This window comes from Miniopterus natalensis, chromosome 3 (assembly GCF_054644295.1).
Source record: "Miniopterus natalensis isolate mMinNat1 chromosome 3, mMinNat1.hap1, whole genome shotgun sequence".
Classification (NCBI taxonomy): Eukaryota; Metazoa; Chordata; class Mammalia; order Chiroptera; family Miniopteridae; genus Miniopterus; species Miniopterus natalensis.
Window position 1 is genome coordinate 40,229,265 of NC_142083.1, and position 19,275 is coordinate 40,248,539.

Consider the following 19,275-nt stretch of genomic DNA (forward strand, 5'->3'; position numbering starts at 1 on the left):
GCCCTTGTGTCAAAGCTGGCAGACGGGAGAAAACACCCCACAAACTCGCTCCTGGTACACGGACTGATAAAGCTTTGACTACTGTTTACTTTCAGGGGTGCCAGGTAGCTGTTCTCTGCATTGTCCAGAGTTTTTAGTTGGAATCCATGAGAAATACAGGCTTTAGGTGGCTTCCTCCATCCTGCCCAGCACCAGAGGATATGCTCATGATTTTAATGAGAATGTGCCGATGCCTGGTCTTTTTTGTTGTTGTTTTTACCTTTGCTTGAATTAATACAGAAGCAGAATGAATGACACCTCATGTCAGGCAAGAATAACACAAGAAAATGATGTGACAGGCCGTAAGCACCTGCTCGGTGCCCATGGCTGCTGTCAACACTGTGGGAAAAGACAACAGAGGGTCAACACATGGTCCCTGCTCTCAGGGGACATGTCATCCGTGGAGAGCCTGGCCCCTGGGAGAAATACATGACTGTCCACAATGAAGACTAAAAAGGACACAGAGAAAGGAGAGATGACAACTGGGGGAGTAGAGAAGGTGACACAGAGGCCATTTGGCTGTGTGCTGGTCCTTGATGGAGAGGAAAAGGCACATTCCAGCAGAGGAAAAGGGGCTCAATGGGGTAATTATTCCTCCAAAGTTGGTTTAGTGCTCCTTTAATTACATGCTTTTATTTTCCCCCAAAGGAAACTGAGAGGCAGCTTCTAAGGGCATCTTCTGACCCCTGATGTGTTCTACCTACTCCTCTTCTGTCACCTTGATAGAAAGGGTTTCGAGGACTTGGTTCAGGGTGAGGACTGGAAGCCCAGTCGGGCTAGAATGCGTCAGGGGATCTTTCTGGGGAGTCTTGAATGATGCCAGACAAAATTCTCAGTGATTGCTGTAACTCAGCTGGTTGCTGGCATTGTTTGTATGCTTCAGCTGAGTTAAAGCATTCAGATGTTTATTTTTCATATTTTATTTGGATTGATTCCTATAATCACAAAGGCATTATCTTCATTCTAGGTCAGTATCCATTCTATCTGAATACATTTTTTGTGAAGTATTCAGAGAGGCTTTGCATGGAGCGCCCCGGTGAGCAGACAACCACAGAGGCGGCGAGGCCACGGGCACGGCGCTGCACAGATGGCCTGCGTAAGCACAGAGGGGCCAGGCCCATTGTGAGTTTTCACTCGCAGCTGTGTGGAAAATACTTGTGCTGGTGACTCAGTCTTCGGATTTCTAGCTTTAAATGACAGCAGGGAAGAAATCCCTTTCAAATGCTGAGCATAGACGGAGACCGCTGAACTTGGCCAGCTCTGAGCCTATCAGCTGCCATGCACTGCCATAGGGGAGAAAGACTTTTAAAACATAAAAGGGGATCCTGCTGTGCTGGGGCATCAAGCATGGTACCTGGTCGGCTGACACGGCAGCCAGCCTGACGGAGACCCTGTATCTACTTCCCATAAAGCAAACTTCACTTCCTCCTACTGTGACTTCATGCTGGGGTCTTGCTTGATTTCTTTTTCTGGAATGAGCTGTGCTTAGATCCAAAGTTATTGCTTAGCCAGCCCACCAGGGTCACATGTAAAATGCAGGACCTGGGACTGCATCACATTTGTGCCTTTTCACGGTTTGGCCTGGGAACCCTCTTCTGTAAAAGACCTTGCTTGTGTCCCCGATCCCCACCCCCTCCTCCTGGCCCGCTGCTGGGACTGTATTTTGTCGCTTATCTAACACAAAATAAACAGAACAATCTGGAGCTAATTTAAGTGGTTTACCATATCAGGATACAGCTGGGAAAGATTTTAGGAAAAAGGCTCCACAGGAACAATAGTGCTGTGAGGCTGAGCGAGGCAGAGCGCACAGGAAGGCGGCTTCAGACAGCCTGGCAGACAGCTGTCAGCCACTCCAACAACAATCCCCGCGGCCAACGAAAACGGGCAAGGTCTGCGCCGCAGCTCGGGGACACCACCGGAGAAAACGGGCTTCGGGGGCGTTCTGAGTTAATGGTTCGAGCGGCAGGGCCGCCGGTCTCCGGGGAGCCCTTCGCAGAGCTCCCAAGCAGCAAGGCCCAAAGAGGAATTGCAGAGGAGGGACGACACTTCATTTCTCCGCAACCCTGGCCAAGACTTCTCGACGCGCAGGCATGCGTGCTGGCTTTCTCCCGACTTACGGACCCAGCAAGGCCGGCACAGAAACATCTGTTTTTGACATCAGTTTCTTCCATTCTGCAGGCTGGTTGTCTTTTTAACTCTTTGGGGGCCTCTGGCTAGACATTGAATTTCCTGGTGCAACTTGACAGAGGTGAGAGGGCTTGAGAGAGTTAAATGAAGCTATGTGTTGCCCTTGAAAGAACTTGCAAATCCTTTATATATTACCAAAACAAATTTTTTTAAATTAATAAATTAAAAAAAAACCACTTGGGTCCAGCTCTTGATGAAAATCCAACCAATTAGGGAAACTGAGTAATCCTAAAGGCAGTGATGTTTCGTGCAGAGGACACTGAATTGGAAGTGTGGAGCCTCGGGCTCTAAGTCTACTTCTGCCACTTTCTGGGTCAAAGTTTCCTCACTTAGGAAACTCTTCATCACTGAATTCATGATATTAGCTTATGTTCATGCTTTCTTCCAGAGAGCATTCAATTTAGTAAAAATTTCCCTCTGACAAGAGCAACCTTTAGGTCTATTACAGAACAAATAGATTTCTTGGATAACACTGAAAAATAAACCTTGCCTATGTTCTAAAAAAAGAATGCTATCTGGAAGGTTCAATAAAAAATAAACAAATGAAAAAGTAGAAATTAAATAAATGTTTCATTAGTCACTGTTCTATCTATTGTTATATCATATGTCACAATAGGTTAGTTAAATAGCATTGATTATTAAATCTTCTGTGGTAATAGAACTAAAGACTAAAACTTCAGTGTACAAATAGGTAGAGGTGTGGATAGGTTCTCTAAAAGCAGGAAAAAAAGATAGGAAGGCAGGGAAATACGCTTTAGAAATGTATATTACATATCCCTCCCATTTCCAGAGCATGTAAATTGGGACAATGATCACTGCAAAAATATCTGAATACACTTTAAAAAAAAATCCAACTATCTGAAAACATAAAATTTCTGTAAAACAGCTCTCAAACAATAGCGCGTCTCAGAATTACCTGGAAGGCTTGCTAATGCACAGATTGCTGGGCCCCACCTCCAGAGTTTCTGGTCCAGAGTGGGGCCTGAGAACTTGCATTTCTAACAAGCTCCCAGGTGGTGGCGATGCTGCTGCTCCTGAGATCATACTTTGAAAACCATTGCTCCAGAGACAGGTTCAATAGCTGATACATAACAGTCAACCAGCTTTACTCAGTGTCTTTTCTGTTGTTCTTTTGAATCACCACTGGTCACGTGTGGCTGAATAGTGAGAGTGGAAAAGAGGCAAGAACACAAATGGAAAACGCAAAATATTCATAAAAGTCACACAAAGGGAAAATGGTTGGAACTTAACTTCCGTGAGGATTAAGTTATAGAAGAATTATAAAAGTCATTATTTTCTGAAGGGTACATTGTCCTTGGCTTAAGGATGAAAAAACGTGGCAAAGGAGAAGTTTTTATACTAATGAGTCCTTGGGTCTAGACTCTGCACCAGTGGTTCTCATCCTGGCAGAATCACTCAGGGAATCAGAAGGTGATTTGGAAATAAATACAGAGAAGACTGTGAATCTGCCTAGAAGGGGCTCTGCTCTGTAGAAAAGAGTGTCCGAGTTTCCATAATGGGACCACAGAATATCAAACAATACCTTAGAGATCAACATGAAAATGATGAGGACCAGAAAGGTTAATGGCATGTGAGAAGCTGCACAGCTAGTTAGAAGCAAGGCCACAATTAACCCTCTTTTCCTGAAGCCCATCCAGATCTCTTCTATCATATTATTTGACTGCAATGGCGATAATAATTTATAAGATGGAACAAGGAGGTAATTGAGAGAATCTAAAATAGACACCTCGGTACAGGTACAAGAGTAAGGTCAACTGTCATCTTGGAGATTCCAGTGGTTTCATTCAAAGTATCCATTCTAGGAAACGGAGGAGTCAGTGCAGGCTTTCGTCAATTCTAAATCTACGCTTCTAACGAATGGTCACGTAACCGGGCCTTCACGGTCTACAACCTACGCAGTTGCTGTGAGGTTGGCTAACAGCATTATTCAGCACATGAAGACCATATAATCTGCAGAGAGAGAGGACAGACAATAGAGACGCTGTCTGGCAGCCTTAAAAGCTCACAGGCGAACTCCTCCCGAGCAAGCTGTTTCTGACACTCCAGCGATATCACCATGTTGCACCGAGAAAGGTTTGCCAGAGGGAAAGTGAGATCATGGAGCGATTTGGTGAGGCCCACGGCTTGTCTGTGACTCAGCCTACTTTATGGGACTCAAAATGAATTAAAACTACATTTAAAAGTCATATCTTCCACCTGGTTCCCATCACTGTTTTTGGCTCGCGGGAAAAGGACCTGTCAGTTTTTATCTGCAGGAGGTAAAAAGGGGCAGCACGTTTCAGAGGAAAGCAAATAAGCATATTTGCCATGATGGTTTCAGGTTTACCAACACGGCAGGTGGGGCAGCAAGCACTGCACCCATCCAAATAATTACAAGGCAACATTTCATTCAACCGGACAACCTGACATCACAGGGCCAAGGAGAAGGTATGTTTTGAGCTCAAAATACGGAGCTGGATTCAGGCTGGAGCTTCTCCAACTATCTGACTAAGGTTCCTACATTTTAGAGGAAAGTTTTTCTCTTGGGATCAATTCACAATACCACTATCCATTCCCATTTCTTGATAAAAACCACACGAGTAATCAGAAATTATTTTTAAAGCAGCTTTGCTGAAAGAATATTCAAGGAATTAGAGAGGAGAATCAATGTATCATTTTCATCACTTAAAAAGCATTTTTCATGGTTACTGAAAACATGCTGACAGCTAAGGGACAGGACTCAGGTGAGTCAGTGGGTCCTCCGGGAGTGTTTCCTGGTCAGCCAGAGCAGCATCTCCCTCCCAGTCCTTCTGCCAGCCAAAACCATGACGGGGACCAGGCTTTTGAAATATAGTTTTAATTTACTTCGAGTATCATAAAGTAGGCTGAGTCACAAACAAAAAGTTGGGAAGAGTGGACAGATACATGTCAAAAAAAGAAACTAGACCACTTTCTTACTCCATATACTAAAATAAACTCAAATGGATTAAAGACTTACGTGTAAGACCATAAAATTCCTAGAAGAAAACAGGCAGTAAACTATTTGACATCACTCTCAGCAATGTTTTTATTTTTTTGTATAGGGCTCCTCAGGTAAGGAAAACCTGGGATAGCTCTTGGTATAGATAGTGTCTTGATAAGTGTGGCTTTCAAAATGAAAGCCTAGAGCCAAAGGTTGCAACTGTGGCTTTGTTTTTAGCTATCGATCACTCACTGTCCCTCAAGCCCATCTCTTCATCTGATAAATGAAGAATACATGCCCACCTCACATCCTGGGAAAGGCTAAAACCAGAGTGCTGTCATTCAAGGGTTTTAAGAACTTCAGTAATATTTAAAGACAGAAAATGACCACTGAGCCAACAACTCCTGCCTGCCCCAACCTGCCCATTTGCAGACTCTGAGGCCTTCTACACACAGGCTCAGCGATGCTCAGGTCCTGCATATTGAGGGCTTTTCCTATAACCCCACTCCCACTCACATCCAACTGCAGTGTTATGCATGGGCTTCTGCCTGGTTTCCAAATGTGCATTCCAGGTCCCCAAAAGTGAGGTCCTAACAGCCTTCCCAGCCCTTGTGAACCTCCTCTTCTAGGGACTGCTGGACTGTCAATGTAGCATGGCTGAATGGGGTCCTTCTTCAACCTGGACCTTTGGAACTCAAACAAAGATACAATGTTTGTACAACATATTGCCCAGAGATAATTACAGCTACAGTGTCATCACCAACTAGTGCAAAATGGAAAAAGCCTAGATAGTGATGATAATAATAATGATAGCTGAAATTATTAAATTCCTACCTTATACCAGGCCTGGTGTCCAGTGCTCTACATGAATTATATTATTTAATTCTCATAATAGTCCTGTAAGATTTATCCCCATTTTGCAGATAAGAAGACTGATGCTCAGAAAAGTACTTGATCCAAAGTCATCCAGGCAAGAGTGCAGGCTCCACAACCCAGACCTGAGCACAGAAGTCCTTCATGGGTGTGAGACAAAGGCACACTCTTTAAGGGAAGTCACACTAAGCACCATCAAGATTTGCCATCCAGGATATGCAGTGTCAGAGAGCCTGGGCCTCCAACTGGGGTTGGATTCTCCAACAACTAAGTGAAATCCTCAGCCATGTGGCCAAGTGCTGGACTCCTTGTCCCACCTCCCACAGGCACTTACGGGAACCACAGCTCCCGCCACAAACTCTAAGTCGGGATTAGTGGGCAAATTTTTTGTAAATGAATGTAGTTCATATCCTTTAAAGAATTTTAAATTCTTCCATCAAAGGACCAAAAAAGAATGAAAACCTGAGAGATTTTGAACTTTAAAAAATCCATGAAATCAGTTGTATTCTGCTCCATAATTTGCCCTTGTTTGTTCTATCCAAGCAAAGTTGTTTAACATTCCAGGAGGATGTGTGCTGTTTATACTGCGGTTTGTGTGTCCCTTTGAACACTAATGGGAAGGCTAGACTGGCCTAGTCACCATGCCCAGAACATACTTTTGCTTCTCTCTTCCTGCTTCCATGCCCCAAATGTCCTGCCCTCTCTTTCCAATCACCTACTGATAACTTATCAGTCATTCAACAAGCGCAGTTTAATTTCTGTCCCATCTCCTCTCCGAAGCCCCCGGCTGATGGCCCCTGTCCGGAGGCTCTTTCCTCCACACTTGGTCTTTCTGCTCCAGCCACCTGACCTCCAGGGGTGAGCGTGGAGGTGCCCTGTTATACCTCAGACGTCCCCTGAGTTCCCTGCTAGACTTTGCTGAACTAGCTGCTCTCCATGCTTTCACCCTCCCGGCTATTCGCCATGAGTAGCATTTCTCCGCACACTAAGTGATTTCAGCCTGGAGGTCAGGGAAGAAACCCAGGTCCTTTTAGGGGATGTGTCAGAGCCCCCGCATGAGAAAGGATGTCTCCAAACCATGCACTAGCCTGGCCCCCTCCTCACCCCCCAGGGGAACCTGATGCTGAACGCCTCACACTGATGGAAGACCGGGACCATGACACTACATATTCTTTAAGACCGTTTCTTATTTAGCTTTGGGTCTCCTCAGAACCAGTACCTGGTCTTAAATAAAATACAGAGTCATCATGCTTATTAACTGACTAATTCCTGTTACCAAGAAGATCTCACCTGATGATCTTACCTGGTCAGATGACCTCACCTGGTGACGGCCTGATGACCGATCATGTCATTCCCTTCAGGGACTCACAGATGTGAACTCTATGTACTGTACACAGGGCACTTGGGGGACTGGATTTCCAGTGGGCCTCACCATGCAGACTCCTCCATTACCTTGGATTTGAGAAGGATCTTCTAACATCCAACCTAACACCAAAGTGGGGTTTTCCAGTGGCACCACAAAGCCAGCGTTCTCGGTGCAAATGCAGCACTCCCTTCTCCTCTTTCCCTCACTTCTACACTTTTGACTAATTTGTGTATGTTTGTGTAGCTCAGAATACATCACTAGGTCACAGGCTGTTTTGAGGACAGAGATACAGCATTTTTTTTGTAGTCTCCACAATGGTAGACATCATTTTTAATGTCTGTTAAATTTTTTGAAATAACTCTTATTTTTTAAAAATTCACAGAAATAGGAAAGTGCTCTGGGATGGAAATGATAAAAAAAAAAAATCACAGTACTTGGAACAGTCATCCTAGGAGGGGTTGATTGGACGTGGCACACACTGTGAAAGGAAAATATAGGAGAGATCATAGAAAGTACAGTCGGTTAAGAGCGAAAACCCCCGGAAGGAAGAAACCTGTGGTGCCAATAATCTCTGACATATTTTCTCATTAAGAAAACATGAGAAAAGAGCCCCACAAGGTTAAGGGGTGTTCTGTAAGCAGGGGACAAGCCCTGAAGGCAGAATTTCTGTATACAACATTTTGTTGACGCTCTGTACCTAACTGCCAAAGTCAGCAAGAGAAGCAAGGGAGGCTTTTTCAAATATATTTTTATGATTGTTTTTCGGCCTGGTGGGGGGGATCCCTGCTCTGACGGCAGAGGCGGAGCGGCCTGTTTGAGGCCAAGCCCAGCAGGGCTGTCTCCCGCAAAGAGCCCCGGCACGCATTCCCAGGCCCTCGGCGGAGAGCGAGGCTCCAGAAACCCTGGGAAGGAAGGAGCCAGCAGTCTTTCCTCCGCTGACGAAGCAAGGGCTCAGCTCGAGTCCGAAAACCACAGCAGTCACTGTGGAAACCCGGCGCAGAGAGGAATTCGGGACAGCACGCCAGCAGGAGCTGGCTCTGGAACACTGGCTTTAGGCAAATGCCTTGACTCTAAACAAAGCAGTTACCACCGCCTCCAGGAGGACGCCACGCGGGGACTGTAACATGGGGAGAGTCACAGTGCTTGGGTTCTTTAGTACCTAAAATTTAACCACTTTTTTTTTTTTTTTTCTTTGAAAAAGCTATTATAGCCTGGCGGGTGTGGCTCAGTGGTTGAACATCGACCCATGAACCAAGAGGTACCCAGTTCCATTCCCGGTCAGGGCACATGCCCGGGTTGTGGGCTCCATCCCCAGTAGGGGGCGTGCAGGAGGCAGCTGATCAATGATGTCTCTCTGTCATCGATGTTTCTATCTCTCTCTCCCTCTCCCTTCCTCTCTCTTCATAGAAAAAAAAAAAAAAGGAAAAGAAAAAGCTACTACACAGTAAATCCCAATTTTTACATTCTTGAAGATATGAGTATAAACAATATAGAACTTTTGTTTTCCGACATATAATTAGTGCCCTCTTTGAAAGCTAAATTTGTAACTTCCATCTATTATTAATGACAGTGATTTAAAAAATTCCAGACCAAAACCCCTGAAATACAATCTACTTTTTGCTGATGCCTAAATAATAATTCCTAGGCCATTTAGTTCCTTCCTTCATCCTTAGCTGTCTGTTCTGTATTTGCTTCTACAGCTGTGGCAACCCAATTTTATTCCAGCCCCTTCCTCTGGCTGTGGTCATGGCTCCCATAGGGTTATTTTTACACAGAATCTACTTTTCACCTTACTTCATCCTCAGAGCAGCTCTCTAACCTAACATTCCTCTGAACTTCACAGAGAATTTTGGCTCCAATGTGTTCTGAGAGGGATGAACAATATAAGAAATGGATCCATCTTAAATGTGACCTTTAAAATCAAATGCAAAACAAGAGAAAGTAAACCCAAACAAACTGGAAAGTTTCCTGCAATTTAGTCAATAAATATGCTCAGTTCAATATGTATTTTCCATTAATTATAAACTCAGGAGAGGCCATTTATAAACCCATAGGCCAATTATAAACTCAGAGGAAGTCCACGTCTTACAGAAGTGTGGAAATAAAGATTTCATGCTTCTCATGCTGAAAATGTCATAATATCAAAAATGTAGTATTACATTATAGCACACAAGCAATATGCACTATAATAAAACCCTGAAGATCTTGATAAACAGCGGTTGAGAAGGATCGTTGTCTTAGACTCTGGGATTGTGGAGTCAATGGTCTGTTGTAGAGAAGACTGTTCTGGGGACCCTTAAAATGTATTGATTATGATTATTTTTCAATAAAAGAATCAACAAATCTGTGCATTACTACCTATTACTAATGACATTTTAAAGTGACCCAATATGCTTTCAGCATGGACATTAACATAGAAAAATTAAAGAGTTAAAATGGATTGACTTCCGGCCAGGAAAAAAGTCCCCTAGTTTTGAGCCACGTGTTGCCATTTCCCTCTGCGGTAGATGTGTTAAACAAAGGGATGCCTGCAAAGAGGAAGACAGTGTGGATACACTACACAAATTATTCACTTAACAGATCTTCCTGAGCTTTGTCAGAAACTCATTTAAGTGTTTGAAGAAGCTAGTGAGAATGGTTTGCCAGCGGTCAGATTACTTTGTTTTTGGCACAGAATTTCTATAATATTTTAATAAGTCTGCCAATTGCATAAGTACATTTAAAACCATGAAGTTCTCCAGTACCAGTTTTTAAGGGTATTCTATATATAAGGGAGAAAGGAACATAAGATTTAGAGGAATTAGTTAAGCTTCTTTACTGCTCTGTTTAGGATATTAATCTATATATAATTTTGTGAAAGCTCAGATAACAGATGTTAAAAGTTTAGGCTCTGTGTAAATGCCTTCATTGGTTTCAATAAAAGTGAGCTATTGAACACGGTCCAGTCAGTGCTCTTCGATGGCCTACTGACCCTCTGGGCAGGACATGTCTCCACTGTGCAGGGCTGGCCTGAGCACTGAAGGTGCCTGTCCTCCAAATGACTTCACTCTCACGACACTGTGCCAACCAAAACCACTTCTGCACATTTCCCAGTACTGTCGTCGACCCCACCCCAGTCTCAGATGGACTGTGGGCCTGCTGCTCTGCAGGCTACATGGCACTCTGACCACGGGCTGCATTCTTCCCAGATCTCTGCAAATGCACCCCACTGCCAAGAGAAGGGATGGTTCCATTAAAGACTGTCACCAGCATTGATGAAAGTTCTGAAAGCACAGAATTACAGCACCATCAACTTTCCTAGTCACAGGAACTCGTAGAGATCAACTGGTCCATGCTCGCCTCCACTTTTCATAAATCTGTCCTTTGTCTCCACCAATTTTCTCTCTGCCTTTATTCAGGCCCTCCTTACCCTCCTACCCCTCCTGACTGCCACCACCTCCTAAGAAGTCAGCCTGCCTCCAATCATCCTCCACGCCAATCCTAAAATGAAAATCTGATCCCGCTTAAAATCTTTCAGTGCTTCCTCTCTGCCTGCAGAGCACCTTCCCACGCCCTCTCTGAGCCAGCTCTGCAGTCTCGCCTCCCGCCATTCCCCACCGCGCACTCCGGGCTCCAGCCCTGCTGAGCCCCGCGATGGCTGCCCTCTCCGCTCTGCCCTTGTTCATGTTTGTCGCCCACAGCTGAGAATGCTGTCCAGTCTCCTCCCCGCCTGCACGCCATTTCTCTGACCATCTCATTCCAAGCCTTCAACTCTTAGAAAGGCTCCCCAGGCCCCCGGGCTCTGAGAGGTGCTCCCACCACGTGCACACAGCACCCTGGGCTGCATCCAAACACTCTTCCACTGCATCGTAATAATGCATTCACTTGTCTGCATGTTCCCTAGGGGGTGGAACTATGTCCTATTTCTCTTTCTCTCTGCAATGAGGGAAAATGAATGAAAGATCGGGCAACCTGCATTCAATAGATAATGAAACTGAGGCTAGAGTCTACGTAACTAATTGGCAGGAAAGCTGGGATTTGAACTCTGACCATATCCTATCAGAGAGGAAATTGGAAGGGCTACCTTTGTATTAAAAGAACAGAATATTATGTTTACAAGATGAGCAATATTTGTTAACAGCAGTAATAATCACACATTTCCCTACCTGAAAAGAGGCGAGGAGACATTACGCTATCAAGGTTGTAATTTATATGCAATAAGAACATGGAGGGCAGAATAATTAAATTGAAATTTTTCTTATTAGCTTTTTTAAAGAGTCTGTTTCTAGAAATGGATGCACGTACGCAACGCAAGATGAACACTGCCTAGGAGAGACTGAACTTCAACCCCAGCTGGTTTCTGGCAAATATATGTTATATATAGTTGTGTGTGTATGTATATTCCTATATGTGTATAATATATATACAAACTACTTAAATATGTAACATACTTAAATATAAATAGGTGAATATAATACATATTTAAATAGCTTGTATATATATTATACATATATAGGAATACGGTAAGAGTCACTATAAACATGTGCAGGCAGATCTCGGAGATACTGCGGGTTCTGTTTCAGACTCCTCAATAAAGCGAGTACGGCAATAAAGTGAGTCATAATCTTTTTGCTGGTGGAGGGTCTTGCCTTCAATTTGTAAAAAGTGCAACATCTCTGAAAGCACAATGAAACAAAGTGTGCTGGAACAGCTGCATAAAGATGTTGAGACCCATCTCTGTTTTCAAGGTTTTAGAACACTTTTCCCAGTTTTAATTCATGATCTCATTGCTCCAGAGTTGGCTCTAATCTGAGCTCATTTTACTCAGGGTCAGAATTCTTTGAAGATTCCTGAAGTTCAGCAACTATAAAGATCAGCCCTGGTGACAGGAACCCAGGTTAAAATGCCACCTTCATAACAGCCGCTAGTGCTGCTTCTCTTAACTAATTCCCTGTTAAAATAGCAAAGACCCAGAATCGGATGGAAAGTCACCACAAGGTGAGCAGCCAAGACTGACAGACAGACCTGTCACGCCAGAATCCCGCAGAAATCCTCCAGAGCCGCCAGGCTGACGAGGCTGGGCTGAAGGCCTCCCTGGTAGCGCAGGGGAGCTGGATGCAGAAGGCTGAGCGAAGGGACAGAACACTGAGAAACGCTGAGAGAAACGCCGAGTCAGCGATTCAGCCCACTAATTAAAGATATTTTTGAGAAATAAATCAAGCAGAACAAAAGCAATAAGCTAAAATATGAACAAGGCAAACTTCCTGGAGTGGAAAATAATCTCAGCGTGCAGATCAAAGGGCTCACTACATTTCAGGCAAAGTTAATTTTAAAATATTTTAAAGACCCACAGCTAGATATAATTCAGCAAAAAATCTGAACTATGGAGATAATTAAAAGAAAAAAAGCCTCCAAAAAAGGTTTCAGGGCCCAGCTTAATTTAACCAGAGAGATCTTTCAAACAATCCGTAAACTGTTCCAGAGCAGAGAAAAAAATGGAAACACCATCCAAACGATTTTGTTAAGTGAGCATAACCAAGACGACAAAACCTGACGGAGAGAAAATGCCACCAGCCCCACTTCTCACTTCTGAACTGATACAAAAATCCTAAATAAATCTCTTGCAAACTGAATTCAGCAGAATAATAAAAAATGCCTATACACGATCAAGTTGGACTTAGCCCAACAAAGCAAACATGGTCCAAGACTAATATATCTACTAATATATCACAGTGTCAAAATATGAGAAAAACTTATTATAAGGTAATCCCCATGTCCTTAGGGAAAAGCTCCAAAACTAATTTTTGCTGAATTAAATAAATATAATATAGATGTTTATGACATAGTCAACTGTCTATTTAAAATAGTTATGTATACCCATTTGAAATCATATAATAAAAGATCTTAAATTTTATTCCACATCTTTCCATGCCTATTTGATATCAATATTTGTTTTCACAGGAGCCACTTTGAGATACTTGATAGAGCTACCATCTTCTCTTCTGTCTGAGCACCACTCAGTATGTATGTGATACATTAATACAGATATACTTTTGTTTCAGGAAATCATTTATCTTTAAACTGTATCATTGTGATCTCTACACCAAAGATTGTTTTATAAACTTATCACTTCCAGTTCTCATAATCTCAAGATTATCTCCCAGGAATAATTACTAAATCAGTATAAATCTCTTGGCCTCTTTTGTTATTCTTTTAGTGAGTGACCTCTATTAGCATTAATACCAACATGGATCAAAGTGCTTTACCAGGCTGTTCAACATAAAGCCAACTGAGGAAGACTCACAATGAGAGAGATCTTGCAAGGACTTGTGTATGTCTCCCTCTTTTCTGAAGAGTAAGTTTTGGGGGAAAAACAAGTGTAATAGCAACCCTTTCCCCAACAGGGCATACTTAGAAATTATAGTACATGTATAGCATTTAAAGCAGCTGAACAAGGCTGCTCAGGGCGGCCCTATCCCTGGCCCTGCCCAGGCTCCTCAATAGATCTGTATATGGCAGCACACCATGTGGAAAGCTCTGCTATATCCTGAGGTCCAACAAGAACCTCCAGACCATCGTCTGCATCACCTCAGAGGCAGGAGATGCACTGGAGCCAGAAAGGCTGATGCTTGGCTCTGCCTGGCTCTGCGACCTTGGGCCTCTTTGTGCTTCGGTTCTCACATCCGCAAGAGAACTGTTGTGAGGATTAACTGGACTAATTCATGTAAAGCACTTAGAACTGTATCCTGCACATAGTAACCACACAATCAATGCTAGATTTAACAACCATGCCTGATTAAAGCAAAGCAAAACAAAACAAACCATGAGTACAATAGCCAGATTAATTCTTCAACATACCACTTCACACCCCTTACACAGTCACTTTAGAGTGAAATAAAACTCACCAGGTTCCAAACCCCAACCTCACCCTGGGAGTTGTCAAATTTTCAGGTCGTAGCCAAGGAACACTAGGGATCTGAGAAAGCCTCCTTCACGGAAGGAAGACCAAAACAGACATAAGCAACCTTAGAAGGAAGACAGACAATGTTGGGTGTGTAAGCAAACTTAAAAACATATGTATGTGTATATACACACACCTACATACACTCATATATATAAGTCATAGTTAAGAGCACAGGCTTTGGAGAAATAAATTATTAATTACATCCATAAAGTGAAAACAAAACTTCACAAAAAAAGAATGATCAGAAAACAAGAAAGAATTCTTGATAACTAAAAACTATGGTAGTTACAATGAATTCAATAGAATGGTTACAAAATAATGACACGAAAATTCCCCAAGTAGAAGAAAAAAAACAAAACAGGAGATTAAAAAAAGGGAGAGAGAAAATTAGAGGATTAATCCAATATTTAAATAACGGGAGTTTTGCGAAGGCAGACTAGGAGAAAGGTGGGACGGAGGGCCAAACAATGTTAAAATCAGTAATACAAGAAAATTTCCCATAAAAGAGGATCTGTATTTTCAGATAGAAAGTAATCCCTAAGTACTCAGCATAACGAATAAATCAAGATCTATACCCAAAGTACATCCCTAGGGAAATTACAGAAAACTGTATCTAATGGGGCCGGGAATCATATTAGGACAGATTAGAAGTCAGAACATCACCATAATAAAAATGATTTTCAAAAAATTTCTTCTTCCTTCTTTTCTGCTTTTTTCCCCCTATAATCAACATGCAAAACTTTTGTCAGAAAACTTTAATGTAAAAAAATCTATACTTGGAGGCTCTAGCCTAGATTTAAATGGCTCCATTTCCCATCTGTCTTCATAATGTCACAGTCTGTCTCTGCACCGATACAGAGACCCCTGCAGTCAGCAGACTCCCAACAGAGCCTGGGCTGTAGAGGTCGCCGAGAACAAGCCAGTCCAAGGATTCAGGGCCCGGCTGCCCTGCAATGAGTGACGTCCACTCATACTGGCTCAGAAAGAGCTTGTTTTCAAGCACACTCCCAGAATATTCTGATATTTGAAGAAAGGTGGGGAAGCCCATAATTCTTTATCCTCAGACACATCTTTCTATCCATTATGATCACGCCTTCACTCTTGCAGTTAGCATTTATTTTAATAAGGAACTGCTAAATGCTCCAATCTGTCTTCCATTTATCGAACACCATGTCCTGAGCTTTGCCAGGGGATGATTTTCCTATCGACAGCCTTACCTGTGGAGAAGATGAACACTGTGTTGTTCCAGAGCCCACGGCTTTTTAAGGCTGCAGTGACATTTCCCACTGCTTCGTCCATGAGGGACACCATCCCTGCATAGTGATGCCGGTTCTTATCTTGGATAAAGTCATACGGCTTCAGGTATTCCTCGGGGACCTGAAGGGGCTCGTGGACAGACTGGAGAGCGAGGTAGAGAAATAGAGGCTGGGGAGAGAGTTTGTGCAAATCAGTCAAGAGGGCATGAAAGCATTAAATACAGAGAGGTCCAGACTTACCAGTTAATAAAAGTAATATGGAAACAACCCACAGAATGGCCTGAAAATATTTGCAAATCATATATGTATCTGATAAGGGACTCGTATTGAGAATATATAAAGAACTCTGATAACTCAATAATAAAAGACAATTACCCAATTACAAACTGGGCAAAGAATTTGAATAGACATTTCTCCAAAGAAGATACGCAATGCCGATAAACAAATGAAATGCTCAACATCATTAGTCATTAAGGAAATGCAAACTGAAACCACACTGAGGCACCACTTCACACCCACTAGGAGGTTATAATACAAAAACCAGAAAACAAGTGTGGGTGAGGGTGCAGAGAAATTAAAACACCTATTCATTGCTGGTGGGAATGTAAAACGGAGCAGCCCGTTTGGAAAACAATTTGGCAGTTCCTGAAATTGTTGGACACAGAGTTATCATGTGGCCCAGCATTTCCATTCCTAGAAAATGAAAGCTACACAAAAACCTGTACATGCGTGTTCACAGGGGCATTATTCATTAGAGCCAAAGAGTGGAAACAACCCGTGTCCATCAGTTAATGAACAGGTAAACAAAAAGTGCTATGTTTTCAGCAATACACAGCCACAGAAGGAATATTATCAGCCATAAAAAGGAATGACATACTAACACATGCTACAACATAGATGAACCTTGAAAACCTCATGCTAAGTGAAAGAAGCCAGTCACAAAAGACCGCATATCGTATGATTCCATTTATATGAAATGTCCAGAGAGGCAAATAAATCCATGGATACAGAAAGTAGATAAATGGTTGCCTGGAGCTGTAGGGAGCTGGGGAGAGGAATGGTGAATGACTGCTAACAGGCATAGTTTCTTTTTGTGGTGATGAGAATGTTTTAAGCTTAGATTGTGATTGTTGCATAACTCTGAATTTACTATTGAATCATATACTTTGAATAGCTGAATTTTATGGTTATGTGACTTATGTCTCAATAAAGATGTTAAAAATGTAACAAAAGAAACAAGATAAAAGATTAAAAATAAAAGCTTGAGTTCTAAAATGGCCTAGAAGGCTCTGATCCAAACAAATAATAATATCAATCATACAACTACATATTAAGTGTATTTGTGCTAGATACTATAAAGATTTATATATTCCATCTCAATTAATACTCAAAACCACCCTATGTTACATTCATTTTACAGATAAGTTAACTGAGGCTTAGAAAAGTTACATGACTTGCCCGAATTCATATTAATTGTAGAGCAATTTCCTATTGGAAACCTGACTTATATAGTGTGGATATGTACCAATAGATGCTTTAACTTTTTGCTTTAGCTGAAAAATAATTTCACACCTTTTAGGAGAGTGATGGGAATTTTTGATGTTTTTATGAGAAAACAAGTAAATACCATGCCTTGTTAGTCTTTCATCTAAAACCAAATATGAAGCCAATTTATTTCCTGGAAACTACCTACGGAATGTGGTACACTGATTCTATTTTACCTCTTACACCAATTTACAGCATTAACCTCAGTGGTAGTCCATGTCAGCCTCTCCTTTTTAATGAGCCTTTCTGAAGGCACCCTCTTCTTTGTGCTTCTACAGAATTCTTTGATGAGCTGAAAACCCTCAAAAAGACAACTAGTTGAACCCAAGAATAAATATATAATTCTATTCTAGTATTTGAGGCATTTAAATCTCATAAGTGAATATGGGAAAGTTAGAAAGCAGACTGGGGATAGGTGTCTCATATTTCATTCTTCATTGTTGATAAATTGTTTTAAGTGATCTATTCTGTATCCCTGTGATAGAGTAAGGAGTATACATGTATAGCGCTCAAAGAGACACCCAAAAGGATATCTGCAGTTCAGACCTTTGGCAGTTAGAAACACCTTTCCCCCAAAATCATGTTAAAAATAGCCGTTGAATATCAAAGTCATCACTTTAAAACCTATTTACTAAAGAAGTAGGTGGTGGAATGAAAACCACGATAATGAGGAACCTGTGCTCCATTTGTACATTATTTCCACAGGAAAACATTCCAAATTGCAACTCCAAAGGTCCACATTAAAAGCTCCAACACTAAGTTAGCTCTGCTCAGCTCCCCCTCCACACACCCCTCCTCCTCCAGCCACACAAGTCCCAGTGAGCCCCCGCGCTCCTCCAGACCCTGGTGAAGGAGTCCCAGGGGAGGCCGTCCGGTGGTGAGGAAGGACCTGGCCTGAGATGTTTGAGGGGAAAGGATGTGAAGCGGCATCAGTGGCCAGACAGGCAGTGAGGGGCTGTGGTGGGAGCAGTGGTCTGGTCTTGAGCCCTAGACTAAGTCAACCCTAGCCACCAGCCAAGGTCTAGATAGGAGTAGAGACTGCAGAGTTACAACAATTTGCAGCCTACGTGAAGTTTTAAAAACCAGAAAACATCACATAAAAATCTGTTGTTTTGTCTTGTTTTAATTTTCTTGAAAAATCAAAATTCTGACAACTCTACACTCACACTCCGTCTGGTAACAAGTAGTTGAGCGTGAGAAACAGAGACCCCACTCTCAGAAGCTCTCCATTTCTCTAGAGTCTCCCCACTGTTCCATCTGAGAGGCTTCACTTGCTTAGGTAGGCAGCCTGACCCTTGGAAACATGAGAGTTTGAGACTCTGGTCTGGATTTCCTACAGCGGGCAGGGCTGGAGGAATGAGAAAGGAACCTCACTGTTTAACAAGATTTGCAACATGGCAACTCATGTGGCTGGTGAAGGAGAGAGGGGCAGAGAGGGCAGGGTGGTCCCAGCCAGCAAGTGATTCCTAGAGGCGATGGCTGGGGGGTCGTGGGGGAGAGTTCTTACAACCATGCCAGGGATAGATAATAATTCTGGGACCATCACTAGAGGACCTTATACATATTCAGCATAGAAATTATTCTACTCATCAAATATGGCAAAAAATTACCCGAAAACCTTTCCAATAATTATCCCTTAGTGGCTAAGGGGACAACTGTCACTCTGAGGGGTTAAAATTAGAAAACTACAGCAATCCCCATTTTCCAGTGGTAAGGCTTCTGAGAAGGGGCATAACCAAGAAGAGGAAGTGAGAACCACCTCCAAGGAGGAGGCCAGACTGTCCTGTGACTGTCACAGGCCACAGAAAGGCCTCGCGCTACTTGCTGACCAGATCCTAATAACTCACCAGTATGGCTAACGGTATTCCTTGACCAAAACAAGTTCGCTCTCTCTTCATCAGCAGTAACCTACGGTCACTTGCTGTGTGGACAGACAGCCTCACACACATCAACATGGGTTTGGGTCACCAGGAGGAGGCAGAATGCTGTACAGTGCAGTGCATTTAATGAGGTGACGACCAACGAACACATTTTAGAGTATTTCCATCCAATATTGCAAAAATAAAGTTTCAGCATTCACGAGGTGAACTTTATTTGTGAAACA

The 19,275-nt window shown here is 42.7% G+C and overlaps 1 protein-coding gene across 1 annotated transcript in view; it reads right to left on the reverse strand.

The window, feature by feature from the left end:
* The window catches only part of ARSB (arylsulfatase B), a 115,669-nt gene that overhangs the window by 71,874 nt on the left and 24,520 nt on the right, over positions 1-19,275 (reverse strand). Inside the window, exon 4 of the mRNA XM_087815429.1 lies at positions 15,588-15,795. Within this exon, the coding sequence (XP_087671555.1) occupies positions 15,588-15,795 (208 nt within the window). The remainder of the gene's footprint in view (positions 1-15,587; positions 15,796-19,275) is intronic.